Source organism: Borostomias antarcticus (assembly GCF_949987555.1).
Source record: "Borostomias antarcticus genome assembly, chromosome: 31".
Taxonomy (NCBI): domain Eukaryota; kingdom Metazoa; phylum Chordata; class Actinopteri; order Stomiiformes; family Stomiidae; genus Borostomias; species Borostomias antarcticus.
In genome coordinates this window covers 4,129,818-4,144,817 of record NC_140264.1, presented here as the reverse complement: position 1 = coordinate 4,144,817, position 15,000 = coordinate 4,129,818, and the positions used below count along the sequence as shown (strand labels likewise).

Here is a 15,000-nt window from a genome sequence, read left to right as displayed (position 1 = left end):
AGGGTGTGAGGTAGATATTGGGTTCAGAGTGTGAGGTAGATATTGGGTTCAGAGTGTGAGGTAGATATTGGGTTCAGAGTGTGAGGTAGATATTGGGTTCAGGGTGTGAGGTAGATATTGGGTTCAGAGTGTGAGGTAGATATTGGGTTCAGAGGGTGATGTAGATATTGGGTTCAGAGTGAGGTAGATATTGGGTTCAGAGTGTGAGGTAGATATTGGGTTCAGAGTGTGAGGTAGATATTGGGTTCAGAGTGTGAGGTAGATATTGGGTTCAGAGTGTGAGGTAGATATTGGGTTCAGAGTGTGAGGTAGATATTGGGTTCAGAGTGTGAGGTAGATATTGGGTTCAGGGTGTGAGGTAGATATTGGGTTCAGAGTGTGAGGTAGATATTGGGTTCAGAGTGTGAGGTAGATATTGGGTTCAGAGTGTGAGGTAGATATTGGGTTCAGAGTGTGAGGTAGATATTGGGTTCAGAGTGTGAGGTAGATATTGGGTTCAGAGTGTGAGGTAGATATTGGGTTCAGGGTGTGAGGTAGATATTGGGTTCAGAGTGATGTAGATATTGGGTTCAGGGTGTGAGGTAGTTATTGGGTTCAGAGTGTGAGGTAGATATTGGGTTCAGAGTGTGAGGTAGATATTGGGTTCAGAGTGTGAGGTAGATATTGGGTTCAGAGTGTGAGGTAGATATTGGGTTCAGGGTGTGAGGTAGATATTGGGTTCAGAGTGATGTAGATATTGGGTTCAGGGTGTGAGGTAGTTATTGGGTTCAGAGTGTGAGGTAGATATTGGGTTCAGAGTGTGAGGTAGATATTGGGTTCAGAGTGTGAGGTAGATATTGGGTTGAGAGTGTGAGGTAGATATTGGGTTCAGAGTGATGTGCTGCTTCTCCCCACCTCTGTGCGCGTGTCTGGTTAGAGAGCTGCTCACAGTAATTAACCAGCCTTCATTAACGGAACCGCAGGTCCCTGGAGGAGGTGTGTGTGTGTGTGTGTGCGCGTGTGTGTGCGCGCGCGCGTGTTTCACGGGATCCTTGCATACTTCACGCTCACACTCTCTTGTTCCTCCCCCTCTTCTCCTTCCCCCCCCCCCCCTCCCTCCCTTTCTCTCCCCCAACCCCTTCCCTCCAACCCCACCCTCCTCTCTTCCTCTCCCAAACCCTCCCTTCTCTCTCTCTACCATCCTCCTCAACCGCTCCCCCCCCCCCCCCTCCCAGGTGTTGACGTGTGGAACCCGGCGTTTGACGTCACCCCCCACCAGCTGATCACGGGGGGCATCATCACAGAGCTGGGGGTCTTCCTCCCCTCCGAGCTCCAGGCGGCGCTCACCGGACGCCTCACCGCCCTGTAGACGCGCTCAGCCCCCCCTGCAGGCCAGCGTGCGCTACTGCACCTTGATATCTAGCCCGCTTACACACACACACACACACACACACTCTCACAGGCACTCATACTCTGTCCTCACACAGACACAAACACACACACACTTGGTGGAACTCAATTTACTACACACACACACACACACACACAGTCAGTGTTACACATCTGTGCACTAGTGTCTGACTCAAAGTCACAGGTTTTACAGTCACGCACACCAGCCCCTCCCACACACACACACACTCTCACTCACTCACTCACTCACACGTTATGCAGGGATTCAACCGACACACAAGAATACAACAGCCCCCCCTTACCCTCTCTCCTTTCTCTGTGCTCATATCGCACCTCATGGTCTGTGTCTCTCTCTCACTCTCTCTCTTTCTCTCTCTCTCTATTTCGGATTTTTATGAAAAGGCTTCCGCAATGATAGATAGGTGGATATAGATAGTGCTCAGCTTGACTACAGCCCTTTATTCTAAACTCGGACTGATGTCCTTTCTAAAAGGAGTTCTTTCTAGAAGGAGTTTTCACAAGAACGATTAGACGCGTCTTTCAAAAGTTACATTTTTCTCGACTGTCTTGGGACTTGAAGGGAGATGGAAACACTGCTTCCTGTGTGTGTAAATACATATTATCCAACCAGTCTGTACATATGTACAAAACCAACCACTCTTTAGAAGGTTAAAAGTAGCAAAATCCTGATCGGTTAGAAGAAAATTGCCCCCTTTTTCCCCCCCGTACCAATCTAAATGTTATATTAACATTTTATTTTTATTTTTTAAAATCTTTGTAGGAACTTTTTTTTTATACATATGGAATTGTGATTTAAAAAGCGAAATGATACCCCTACATAGATTCTTAGACCCTGGTTCACAAAGGAGGATTAAATAATTATGTACTGATAGTACTGAAGAGACATAAATTGGTGCCGTTTGGCGCCGAGAAAGTTTGAACTGAGAATAAGGTCTCTGTTTGATTTCTCTAAAATGCCCCCCCCCCCCCCACACACACACAGGTAATCTCTGCCCTCCGAATCGCATACTTCTACTTTTTGCTACCAGTACATACTCCAGCTGCCCCTAGAAAGTATATACTTTGCAGGCATTTTTGCCATACTGGATGTGGCATACTATAGGACAAACAACATCCTTTTTTGGCATACTATATAATATGGAAGTAGGGCTGGGTATCGATTTGAATTTCAAGAATTGTTTCGATTCCGATTCACAAGGTTCAGAATCGATAATCACGATTCGATTAGATTCAATATCGATTCGGTTAGTGTTACTAAAACCTGTTTATTTTTTTAGCTGTAATCTTAATTACATAACTGCCAAGTTATGCAACACACCAATACTAGGGCTGGGTATCGACACTGATTTCCAAAAATGAATGAATGAATGAATCATTGAATGAACTATTAATTCCTTCATTTATTCATTCATTCTTTTGATCGATTTTGGGATTCATGAATCGATTCTGAATCCTTTGATTCATCGATTTTTTTTAACCCAGCCCTATATGGAAGTATGCAATTCGGAATGCAACCTATATTTCTGACACGGTTAGACTGGCGTGACTGCATGGGACCGGCCTTGTGTGCTTCTCTGCACAGCTGTTCGCAATCCTGTCATGTCAGACCAGTGATTCCTTGGAGGGTTGGGGAGGGGGGGGGGGGGTTCCAGGCTTGGAATGGGGTCCGAGTTTCTATACTGTAGTTAACCCCTGGTCAGCTGGAGCGTGTGGGTCATGGATGTATTAATACTTCACTTAGTGTACCTGACCTGTTGTTCTCAAGGTGTACCATATCATACCATACTCAACCATCTGACCCCCAAACACACACACACAGCCCACAAACACACACACACACCAATACAATACCCCACATAGAAATACAACGTCTAGAATTAGTGTCCGAACTCCATGTCTCTTTAGACTGACCAATCAAGCAACAAGAAAACTTCATTCCCTTCTTGCGCAGTGTCAGTTTAAAACAATCCGATGTCTCCTGGGAGTGAAATATCTGGTCTATACAATGTATTTGTATGATGTAGATACGAAATGTACTAAATCTGCAGTGTACATAGTATATAACCAATCAGGCTAGTGTCTGTAACCAATCAGGCTAGTGTCTGTATGTTATGAGATGTCAAGGAGACGGACCCACTCACTGCGAGGAACGTTAAAAGAAGGAAGTTGTCGGAGACTTCACATTCTATTCCAGAACTACTTCATTGAGTGCCAAAATGAAGCTTTAAATTATGCAGAAGGTTGAGGCTCCTGTGTACTACTGTCTGTTGCAAGTCACGTGCTGCAACGTTGTCTGTCGCTTTCTTATTCTTTTTTATGTTCCATAAAGCTGGGTCGACGTACAACAGCTAAGACCTGCGGTTTTATAATAGAATGTTTTGTTTTGAAACTGCCTTGTCGGTTCTGAAACTGTCGTTCTAAAGATTTTACCTGACAAATCTTCCAAGACTCCAGTTTTCGAGCAGACATTCTAAAACCACAACCATTCGAAACCTGTCTTGGCTGGGGTACGCGAACCCAGATGAAATCATTGTACTGAATGTCACAGGCCCTTGAACAGGGCTGGCTCTGCTCACTGCCTTACACCATCAGCAAGTAGCACCACAGCTAGACTGACATGCTCCTGGAAAAAGGACCACAGCTACGCTAACATGCTAATGGAAACAGGACCACAGCTAGTAACATGCTAACAGAGACAAGACTACTGCTAGGTTAACATGCTAACTGAGACAGGACTACAGCTAGGTAAATATGCTAATGGTTCAGGACTAACAGCTAGGCTAACATGCTAACAGGGGAGAAAACAGTCCTTCAACTGCTCCTGCAACCTGCCTTCCACTCGTCTCCCCCTTACAACCACACACAACACACCGCCCCATGACTATTTACATGTTAGCAAAAACACACACACACACACACACACCACTTCTCCATATGCGCTCGATCCCTCCATCTAATCCTCCCTCTGGTTTCAACACGCCTGCCCTCATTCTCAAGACCGATCCCCAGTCCAGTTGAAATGTCTAGGACCCTGCTGTCTGAAAAGAAAAGAGAAATCTAGTATCAAGTAGTGTGTCACCGTTTTGTTCACATTCTAGAATGTGCCGTAGAATAGAGCTAGACCCACCTCTGACCCCTGACCCCTGACCTCTCCCCCCCCTCACTAAGATGCTGTTGCGTGTCTCGTCACACAAGGATGGTCGATGTCAACACACGCGTGCCCCTGTCGTGTTTTCTCTCTTGGGATTTCTCCCTGTTTTTTGTTTCTTTGTCGTTTTTCTTTCGAGAAAATGAACAAAGAGAGTGAGACGGACGAGAGTTACAGGTCCAGGACAATGTAGCAACTTTTGTGGCCGTCTGTTGGTGACGTTCCCAAACTGACGTGGTGGTACGAGAACGGGTTTGAATCATTTGAATGTTTGTAACCATGACGACTTGTTTTGGCTGAGGTTTGATTTTGGTCTTGGATTTGGTTTCTATGAATTGTGATTCTTCTTAGTGATGATGCTGTTGTTTGATACGCTGCACTGAGGAGGCCCCTTAACCACGCTCTCACTCACTCTCTCTCTCTCTCTCTCTCTCTCTCACACACACACACACACACACACACACACAGGCACACAGGCCTCGACTAGACTGTGTTCGCTCAGAATTGACATAACTTGGTGCCAAATTCAGCGCCAGCTATAACACCCCGCCCACCCTGCTAATTCAGCCAATGGGAGAGGTCCTGATGACAGCACATTAAAACCAATCACTGGTTGTATGTCTGTGGTGACAGTTACAGTGGGAGTGGTGTTCAGAGGGCCTCTAAGTGTAGTATTCTGCGTTCTTGTTATTATTGATAATCACATCTGGGTTTAGTTTTGTATTATGTGGCGATAGTTCAAAACTGGATGTTCTTTTTATATAATATATGTATATGAATATAATGCTGTATACTGCAGTCATCAATCAAGAGACTTCTCTTTCACATCAATTCAATAAAACGAGGGAACAAAATTATCATGTTTTTTTATATTTCTTGTTAGCCTATTATACTCATAATACCCACGTAATTATATTCATGTTTTAGTTGAATGATTAATAAATTATCGTATGTTTATTTCATGGATGTATTAATAGAATAGAATTATTTATACATTTATTTGACAAGCCGCCCGCCAAGTCTTCCACTTTCCCGCGATGCCGTAAGAACTACATCCGGGTCACGGGGTCACGTGTAAACGCATCAGCGAGGAAAGATGGCGCAAGGTAAACAGAAGTTCAAAGCGCAGCGGCCTGGCGGAGCGAAGAAACCGCCGCAAAACAAACATAAAGGGCCCAGGAAAGGAGGTCTGTTCAATGTTACTTTGGTGCTGTATGTTCGTGTCGAAATTACTTGCCTGGACTTTGTAAATGTGTTTTGAAATAGTTTTGCTGTGACATGCGCGTCGGCAGCCATGTTGGCTCAAACTGGAATCGAGTAGGATGCTGGATGCTTGAATTCCACGTTTGATTATGGAAACTGGAGCAACGTTCAAATATGGCATGTTGAAAATGTTATTTTTACCCTGTAAACAGGAAGGGTCATCGCCCCAAAGAAAGCTCCGGTTGTCCAGCAGCAGAAGTTAAAGAAGGTAAAAATAATGACAATAAGATCTAGTTAGTAGGCCTACAACCGCAAACCTAGACTTGTTCCTCAACCAGAGTGGACTGGGAACGAAAGGTTATATTTAGATGCAGGAGCTCCACAACACTCCAGTGAGCTTAGTTGATCCAATGAACTAGCCTTGATTCAGATTCCTTTATTATTACATCCATAGTAAAGATACAGGGGACAAAAATTCGTAGGTTTTGGCTCCTGAAACTCACAACAACACAAGATTATGGTAATCAAAATGCTGAGCGCAATATAAGAAGCGACCGTATTCGTCGCCATCTTGTCTGTTTACACACAACAATCCTTGAATACAGCGTGATGGTGATGATGACCTCTTCCCCCAGAATCTGGAGGTGGCGATCAGGAACAAGATTGAGGAAGAAGTGACCCACAGGGCCAGCAACTCCCTCCACAAACGCCTTTGCATCGTGAAAGGGGCCGAGAAGAGGCCCCGCCCCGGAGCCAGCACCTCCAAGTAACCAGGTGACAAGACACCTGGCCCCGCCTCCCAGACCAACCCTTAAAGCCAGACTAGATGACGAAAACAACTGGGGCGGCGCTCGTCGGAGACTATGGAAGGAAGGACAGGAAGTCGTCAGTCTCCTGGTGGCGGTGATTATCTGGGTCAGGACAGGCGCTTGATACGGCCTTGAAACCGCCACTGAAACCAGGACTGCTCCCTCTCTTTTGTGTCTCTGAAGGGTGTGTCTCAGGTCTTTGAGTGAGTGTCTTGTCGTCTTGTCGTCTTGTCATCTAGCCTATCTTTAAAACGCAACCCTCGCATGATTGTGGAGATCACTTTTGTGTGCATTTATTGGCTGTAATAAATAATTAAAAAGACTATTGGTAGATCTGAGCAGATTTGGGAGGAGCTACTAAGCAATGTGGTGACGGTAATCTCTATCTAGCCCGCGTGATGGGGCCGTTGGGATCGACTTGCCCACCTATACAGTTGCAAAAACAACCTCTTGGACTGGAATCGGGCTGTGGTTCACGGAGTGTAATGCTAAAAGCCGCCACTGGGTGGCAGCATGCGTCAGAGCGGTCCTAAAATGCCCGACACCCCGTTGGAAGTGCCTGGAGAATAGTAGAGATATGGGAGAATAGAGAATCCAGCCTCTTTTTATGGCTTGCTGCTTCCTAGACTTGCCACACGCTTGTTTTGTGATTATTTTTTTGTGTGTTTTTGCTGACTTAAAGGCACATGATTGTTAAGGTGGTCCGACACAAAAGTTATGAATTAAAGGCTGTGGATATATTTGTAAACCAGTTGGTTGTGTTGTTTATTTTGTGTGTGTTTGAGTATTGCCATCCATGTTAGGTGTTGTGACTCTTTATCTTTGTCTTTCTCTATCACTCTCTCTCACCCTCCATCACTCCTCTCCATGGTATGTTTACATTCGCATGATCCTTTGCGCCCTTGGTAAAATTCCTCACGGTTCTTGTTTACCTCCACGTGTGCGAAGGGACCGCCGGGCGCCGTGAAAAGGAGGCGTTCAAGATGTCCCACTCATGGCTGGGAGCCTCTAATATGGTATTTTAGCTTCACTGTGTCTCCCACTGTAGCAGTAGTCCAGGAGAAAATCTGAATAGTTAACGTCTGACGCTTCCTGCTTTTTAAAGTCACACTGAAATGAAAAAAGCATTCTGTCCCATTTTGGTTCACATAATTGGTCATAGTGTTCACCTATTCAACGATGTATGGCAAAAAAAAAAAAAAATCTACTTTTGTTGTAATCATATCAAAGTATATAATTTCTTACTTCCTGGAAAACGGTAGGTCACAATGACGACAACAGGTACCTTAGATTTTAGGCCAATAATCTCACGACATCCACCCGTCAATCAACGCTATCCTCCTATCGAATCTGTCTAAAGTTCTTAAAACCCGTCCACTTGTCAATGTTCCAATCAAATTCCTCTAAACGCATGTCCCACCCTCATAGCTTGTTTACGTCGGAAATACGTCAAACTACGGAAGTTAGATGATCTCAAACGTCCGTTTCAGTGCGACTTTAAGTTCTCTGTTAGGTCCAGCATAGACAGACAGACAGACATACTGAATACTTTAATATGTAGATGTCTGTGGTCTTAATGCTGATGGGAGATGGGACACATGCGATCTGTGATGTTCCTGTGCTCTCGTACCGACGGGATTCGCCAGGTGTAGGACCACACAGGAACCACTTCTCTTATTGGCCGTTTATTGTCCAGAACAGCACATTTCATCAGGCATTACGAGAGATTCAGAGATGTTTTCTACTGTTCAGCTCGGTCAGCGTGAGCTCATGACAAATTAGTACTGCCGGGCAACCAAACTACCCTGACTAGTGTTGCACACCAGCTGTTTACTAACATGCTGTCCTGAACCTGCTACATGGGTCTCGACGACAACGAACATGAATGTGCCTGGGATACGTTTGACTGACTAAATATGGAGAAAATCACACATCTTATCACTTACTTATACTTATTCTATACAAACACATACACCTAGGTTATATAATGTACTGCAGTATTTACTATGTATTTTATGAACTGTTGTAATGGGTCCTCCAGGGCAGCAGGTGGTGCTGTTCGGGGGGCCGGAGGGCCTCCAGGCAGTGTGGCGAGCGCAGGAAGCGAGGGAAGGAGTCTTTGGCCATCAGGCTGTAGATCCTCTGCTGCGCGGCGGAGAACATGGAGCCAGACGGCTCCTGCATCAGCGCCAGCAACGCCTCCCTGGTCTCACAGTCCAGGTTCACCTGAACACACACACACACGTTAGAAACTACAGATCACACACACACACACGTTAGAAACTAGACAGAACACACACACACACGTTAGAAACTAGACAGATCACACACACACACACGTTAGAAACTACAGATCACACACACACACACACACACACACACACGTTAGAAACTACAGATCACACACACACACACACGTTAGAAACTAGACAGATCACACACACACACACAACCACACACACACACACGTTAGAAACTACAGATCACACAACCACACACACACGTTAGAAACTAGACAGATCACACACACACACACAACCACACACACACACACGTTAGAAACTAGACAGATCACACACAAACTCTACACTCTACATTCTACACTCTACATTCTACACTCTACATTCTACACTCTACATTCTACATTCTACACTCTACATTCTACACTCTACATTCTACATTCTACACTCTACATTCTACACTCTACATTCTACACTCTACATTCTACACTCTACACTCTACATTCTACACTCTACATTCTACACTCTACACTCTACATTCTACACTCTACATTCTACATTCTACATTCTACACTCTACATTCTACATTCTACACTCTACACTACATTCTACACTCTACATTCTACATTCTACACTCTACACTACATTCTACACTCTACATTCTACATTCTACATTCTACATTCTACACTCTACACTCTACATTCTACACTCTACATTCTACACTCTACATTCTACACTCTACACTCTACATTCTGCACTCTACATTCTGAACTCTACATTCTACACTCTACACTCTACACTCTACATTCTACACTCTACATTCTACACTCTACACTCTACATTCTACACTCTACACTCTACACTCTACACTCTACATTCTACACTCTACACTCTACATTCTGCATTCTGCATTCTGCATTCTACACTCTACATTCTGCATTCTGCATTCTACACTCTACATTCTACACTCTACACTCTACATTCTACACTCTACACTCTACATTCTACACTCTACATTCTACATTCTACATTCTACACTCTACATTCTGCATTCTACACTCTACATTCTGCATTCTGCATTCTACACTCTACATTCTGCACTCTACACTCTACATTCTACACTCTACATTCTACACTCTACACTCTACATTCTACACTCTACATTCTACACTCTGCACTCTACACTCTACACTCTACATTCTACACTCTACATTCTACACTCTACATTCTACATTCTACACTCTACATTCTGCACTCTGCACTCTACACTCTACACTCTACATTCTACACTCTACATTCTGCACTCTACACTACATTCTACACTCTACACTCTACATTCTACACTCTACATTCTGCACTCTACACTACATTCTACACTCTACATTCTGCACTCTACACTCTACATTCTGAACTCTACATTCTACACTCAACAGCCCACTGCACCTCCTTGGGGGCGTCAGGGTGGATGTACTGGCGGTAGATTCTGTGGGCCTTGGAGCCCTGCGCCTGCGGGGAGGAAACCCTGTAGTCCTCGCAGGCCAGCCAGAACTCCAGGTTCTCCTCGCTGAACTCGGAACACAGGAACCATTGGAACGCCTGCAGGCCGACTGGGCAGGAGGGAGGGATGAGGAGAAGCATAGAAAGACGTGAAGTGAGATGAGTCGTTCTATATTGACAAGTCGCATTTTAAATAGATAATCAGACGAAGGAGGGAGGGAGGGAGGGAGGGAGGAGAGGGAGGGAGGAGAGGGAGGGAGGGGAGGAAGGGAGGGAGAGAGGAGGGGAGGAGAGGGAGGGAGAGAGGAGGGGAAGGGAGGGAGAGGGGAGGAGAGGGAGGGAGAGAGAGAGGAGAGGGAGGGAAGGAGGAGAGGAAGGGAGGGGGGGAGGGAGGAAAGGGAGGGAGGAGAGGGAGGGAGAGAGGGAAGGAGGAGAGAGGAAGGGAGAGAGAGAGGGAGGAGGAGAGGGATGGAGAGGGGTCTTACTCTTGCTGTTGAGCAGAGATTCCAGATCCTGAGGAAGCTTCTCCTCCTGAGTTCTGACAGATAGAAACCAGTTCCGAGTGAGAGGGTGTGTGTGTGTGTGTGTGTGTGTGTGTGTGTGTGTGTGTGTGTGTGTGTGTGTGTGTGTGTACTCAGGTGAGTATACCTGTGGTGTTTGTGATGGGTCCGTTCCTGCTTGTCTACCAAGTGACCTAGCTTCAACCTCATCCCCTTTGCCCTGAAACACACACACACACACACACACACACACACACAATAAATATGTCACATACACACACATGCATACACATGTACAAGATATACAGGTCACACAAACATTTACACACACGTACAACACATACAAGTCACACAATGCACACACGTACTATACACACAAGTCTCACACACACACACACACACACACACACACACTGACTACACATGCATACTCACTTCTCCAGGCAGGAGGAGGGGAGGGAGGACAATCCCTTACACATCGCCGCGCTCTCTCTCTCTCACACACACACACACACACACACAGATGCACACAGCAGAGAGAACAGAAAGGAAAGCTGAATGGCTGGTCTCTTCTTGGCTCGGACGCACCCTTCTCCCGTTCCATCCTTTATTCTGTCTCTTATATACAGACACAGATGAGCCAATCAGAGGCCATCTACCGTACATCACCTGCCGGGGGGGGGGGGGGGGGGAGAGAGAGATGATGGATAGGGGGAGGGGGAAGGGAGATATGGAGGAGAGAAGGGGGGATGGACAGAAGAGAGGATTATAGAGTGTGAATTGGGGGGGGGGGGGTTTAGGGGGAGACGGGGGGGGGGGGGGGGTGTACGTGCAAAGGACACTGTACCTACATATACTGGGCCCGTTAACGGAAGACACACAGAACAGGTGAGAACACACACAATGGGGCAATCAGACCTCGGGGACGGCGTGTGTGTGAGTGTGAGCGCTTGTGTGTGTGTGTGTGTGTGTGTGTGTGAGTGTGTGTGCATGTGAGCACAAAGAGGTGATGAGAGAGTAACAGGTGGGACACTGGCAGCATCGCTTATCTGTCTACACACAAAGAGGGAGAGGAGTGTGTGTGTGTGTGTGTGTCTACGCCCATTGCACATGGGTTGTGTGTCACAAGCATTATGACTAGAAATAAACAACTTTGAAAAGTCGCCATGTTGTGTTTGTTTTGTGAGTGTGTGTGTGAGAGAGGGGGCATAAGAGGGTGTGTGTGTTGCTACCGCTCAAGATCTTGTTATTGTTCCAAACAGCTTTATGGGGGTCATGTCCACGGCGGCGTATTCATAATGTGAAGTAGTTAGGCTATATAGCCTCCCCAGCAAACACGCAACCACGTCAGGGAGACGTTCAGATCATGTCTTAATAACGTCCGTCGGTCCTGAACCCCGTTTGTTCGTCTGCTGGACCCCTCAATATTCACACGTCTGGCTTGGACCCCTCTAAGACGTCTGTGGACGCGCAAAACGGGTTCAATATCTGAACGTTAAAAAAAACATTCATTCTGGCTCCTAATTGGATGTCTTTGGACGTCCGAAAAAGACGTCTAAAAGACGTCTTTTAGACGTGTCTTTGCCCAGTGGGTCATTTATTATTAGGCACCAGTTGTCATATGAGGGCATCAACAGGACTGACTATCACACTGCTTGCAATTGCAATGGAAAATGCCCAAGACATCATAGACTTGTTTACAGTTCATCTTGTGTAACAAGACAGTGGGACAGTGAGGCTGAAGAGTTCTCCTTGAAAGGCGCGTGTCCCGCGTCTCCTTGACTCTCCCGACGTACGCGGACGCGCGCGTTTCAGGAAGGGACTGTTTACCGAGCCGAAAAGGCAAGGAGCATGGAAATAGCACGGAATTACAGACACACGAACAGAACATGCATACCCCACACGGATGCACGTGTAACCCTATAGCCTAGTCGTTGTTCGAGGTAAAGCACTAGTTGCCCCGCGCGAGCCTCCGGTTTGCGTGCAAAATAAGCAAGAGGACCGAATGTCGTTTGTCACGGGCATTTCCGTTACCGGGATGCATTTGACACTGCATTAAGGTTATCGCCCAGACTCGCTACTTTACATGCAAAGAGGGAGAGAGAGAGAGAGAGGGAGAGAGGGAGAGAGAGATAGGGTGTGCGTGCGAGAGAGAGAGAGAGAGAGAGATAGGCTAGGGTGCGAGAGAGAGAGAGAGAGAGAGATAGGGTGTGCGTGCGAGAGAGAGAGAGAGAGAGAGAGAGAGAGAGAGAGATAGGGTGTGCGTGCGAGAGAGAGAGAGAGATAGGGTGTGCGTGCGAGAGAGAGAGAGAGAAAGAGAGAGAGAGAGAGGGTAATTTCTTATCGCTTCCTCATTCCTCGACGAATAAACATCGAAGTGGAAATTCGACTGTATAACGGGAGCGCGTGGGGGAAGCAGAGCAGCTGTTTATCACCGGGGGGGTTTAAATCCGCGTCGTGTGTGTTTGGGCAACGGCGGACACCGATGTAGACCCGTGATCTACCCAAACCGTGCCAAGCCCTAAATCAGCCCCGTGTGTGCACTGGGGCTCCCAGCTGCTGCGGTCGCCGTATGGGGCAACCGGGGACTCGGGTCCCCCGGGACCGGACCCCCGGTGGTGGTTCTGATCCGGACCGGGAGAAGCGGTGGGCCGAGCTGTTCGACGAGCTCGACCTCAACAAGGACGGACGGATCGACGTGTACGAGCTGCGGGTCGGGCTGGCCGCCCGGGGACTCTCCCGGGGCTCGGTGGACAGGGTAAGCGCAGCCAGACCAGCAGTGTGTGTATGTGTGTGCGTGTGTGTGTGTGTGTGTGTGTGTGTGTGTGTGTGTGATGTCACAGTCAAGGCTAACCCTCCCACCGTAAGTAATGCTTTCGAGGAGGACCACCTTGTGAATGGCCTGGCCCTGATGGCACGCGGCGAGGCTGTTGACAGCAGGGTTGCTGGTTTGATTCCTCCACGTGCTGCCTGTAAGGGTCAGTTTGGACGAGGCTGCAGTGAAGCATAATTATGTGGCACCACACACGCACACACACGCACACACACACTGGGTAAACACTGTAAAAGTGTCCTCATGTGTTGGGTATTCTGTGTGTGTGTGTGTGTGTGTGTGTGTGTGTGTGTGTGTGTGTGTGTGTGTGTGTGTGTGTGTGTGTGTGTGTGCGCAGCGTGGTGACTCCTTCCCACCCCCCCTAACTGTACAGTTTTGCCGAAATTTTGTTTGACTGGCAGAGTGTGTGTGGACACAGTGGTATATCAGTGTGTGTGTGTGTGTGTGTGTCTATCCCATGTACACGTGTAGGAGAGTACATGTACGCTATTTTAGTACAAGGAGAGGAACTTTGTAAGATGAGAAAGCCCATAACCTTTTCCCACTCTCTCTCTCTCTCTCTCTCTCTCTCTCTCTCTCTCTCTCTCTCTCTCTCTCTCTCTCTCCCCCCCCTCCCCTCTCGATCTCTCTCTCTTTCTCTCCCCCCCCTCCCCTCTCGATCTCTCTCTCTCCTCCCCTCTCTCTCTCTCCCCCCCTCCCCTCTCTCTCTCTCTCTCTCCTCCCCTCTCTCTCTCTCTCTCTCTCTCTCTCTCCCCCCTCCCCTCTCTCTCTCTCTCTCTCTCTCTCCCCCCCCTCCCCTCTCTCTCTCTGTTGTTCTCATAACTGTTTCAAATGGTTGACCTTTCTCATGCGACTGTATGCTTATTTGTGTGTGTGTGTATGTGTGTGTGTATGTGTGTGTGTGTGTGTGTGTATATATACACCTGTAAAGTAATATGGTTCTCCATATCCATACCCGCACACACTCTTGTTGGAGAAGGGTGTGTGTGTTTGGTCACTTTGTTTGTTTATCACTCTCTCTCTCTCTCTCGCGGTATCTCTACTTGGCTTTCTCTCTTACACACACACACACACACACACACACACACACACAATATGGTTATCCATACCCATACACACTCTGTCATTCATGTAATCTCAGCCTAGCCCAGCACATACAGAGGTTGAATGGATCAGAGCAGGATTATCTCATGTTGGGTAAACACACACTAACACACACTAACACACACTAACACACACTAACACATACTAACACACACTAACACACACTAACACACACTAACACACACAGACGAGCCACTGCACACACCAACACACTGGGGCTGTATAAAAGATTTGATTGTGTGCGTGTGTGTTGTT

General features: G+C 46.9%; 4 protein-coding genes across 4 annotated transcripts in view; 3 read left to right on the top strand and 1 right to left on the bottom strand.

The window, feature by feature from the left end:
* mri1 (methylthioribose-1-phosphate isomerase 1) overlaps positions 1-5,397 on the top strand; it is a 12,311-nt gene extending 6,914 nt beyond the window's left edge. The window contains exon 6 of the mRNA XM_084460389.1: positions 1,215-5,397. Coding sequence (XP_084316515.1) covers positions 1,215-1,348 — 134 coding nt within the window. The 3' untranslated portion in view covers positions 1,349-5,397. The remainder of the gene's footprint in view (positions 1-1,214) is intronic.
* Positions 5,398-5,636: 239 nt separating this feature from the next.
* Positions 5,637-7,321, top strand: cUnh19orf53 (chromosome Un C19orf53 homolog). The gene is made up of 3 exons (XM_084460387.1): positions 5,637-5,745; positions 5,974-6,029; positions 6,397-7,321. The coding sequence occupies exons 1-3, from the start codon at positions 5,655-5,657 to the stop codon at positions 6,529-6,531; spliced, it is 282 nt and encodes a 93-aa protein (XP_084316513.1). The 5' UTR covers positions 5,637-5,654; the 3' UTR covers positions 6,532-7,321.
* A 1,262-nt stretch (positions 7,322-8,583) lies between these two features.
* LOC311327338 (regulator of G-protein signaling 5) lies at positions 8,584-11,287 on the bottom strand (the record flags this gene model as incomplete). The annotated part of the gene is made up of 5 exons (XM_084460372.1): positions 8,584-8,796; positions 10,255-10,418; positions 10,794-10,846; positions 10,957-11,028; positions 11,244-11,287. The coding sequence occupies 5 exons, from the start codon at positions 11,285-11,287 to the stop codon at positions 8,584-8,586; spliced, it is 546 nt and encodes a 181-aa protein (XP_084316498.1).
* Positions 11,288-13,380: 2,093 nt separating this feature from the next.
* The window catches only part of LOC311327337 (mitochondrial adenyl nucleotide antiporter SLC25A23-like), a gene marked incomplete at both ends in the record, with an annotated part of 3,491 nt that continues 1,871 nt past the window's right edge, over positions 13,381-15,000 (top strand). The window contains one exon of the mRNA XM_084460371.1: positions 13,381-13,566. Within this exon, the coding sequence (XP_084316497.1) occupies positions 13,381-13,566 (186 nt within the window). The remainder of the gene's footprint in view (positions 13,567-15,000) is intronic.

Excerpts from the sequence above, each read along its gene's own strand:
- cUnh19orf53 (XM_084460387.1), top strand. The coding sequence starts at position 5,655 with ATGGCGCAAGGTAAACAGAAGTTCAAAGCGCAGCGGCCTGGCGGAGCG. Across the intron at positions 5,746-5,973 it reads TAAAGGGCCCAGGAAAGGAG|GAAGGGTCATCGCCCCAAAG; the intron begins GTCTGTTCAATG and ends CCCTGTAAACAG. Across the intron at positions 6,030-6,396 it reads AGCAGCAGAAGTTAAAGAAG|AATCTGGAGGTGGCGATCAG; the intron begins GTAAAAATAATG and ends CTCTTCCCCCAG.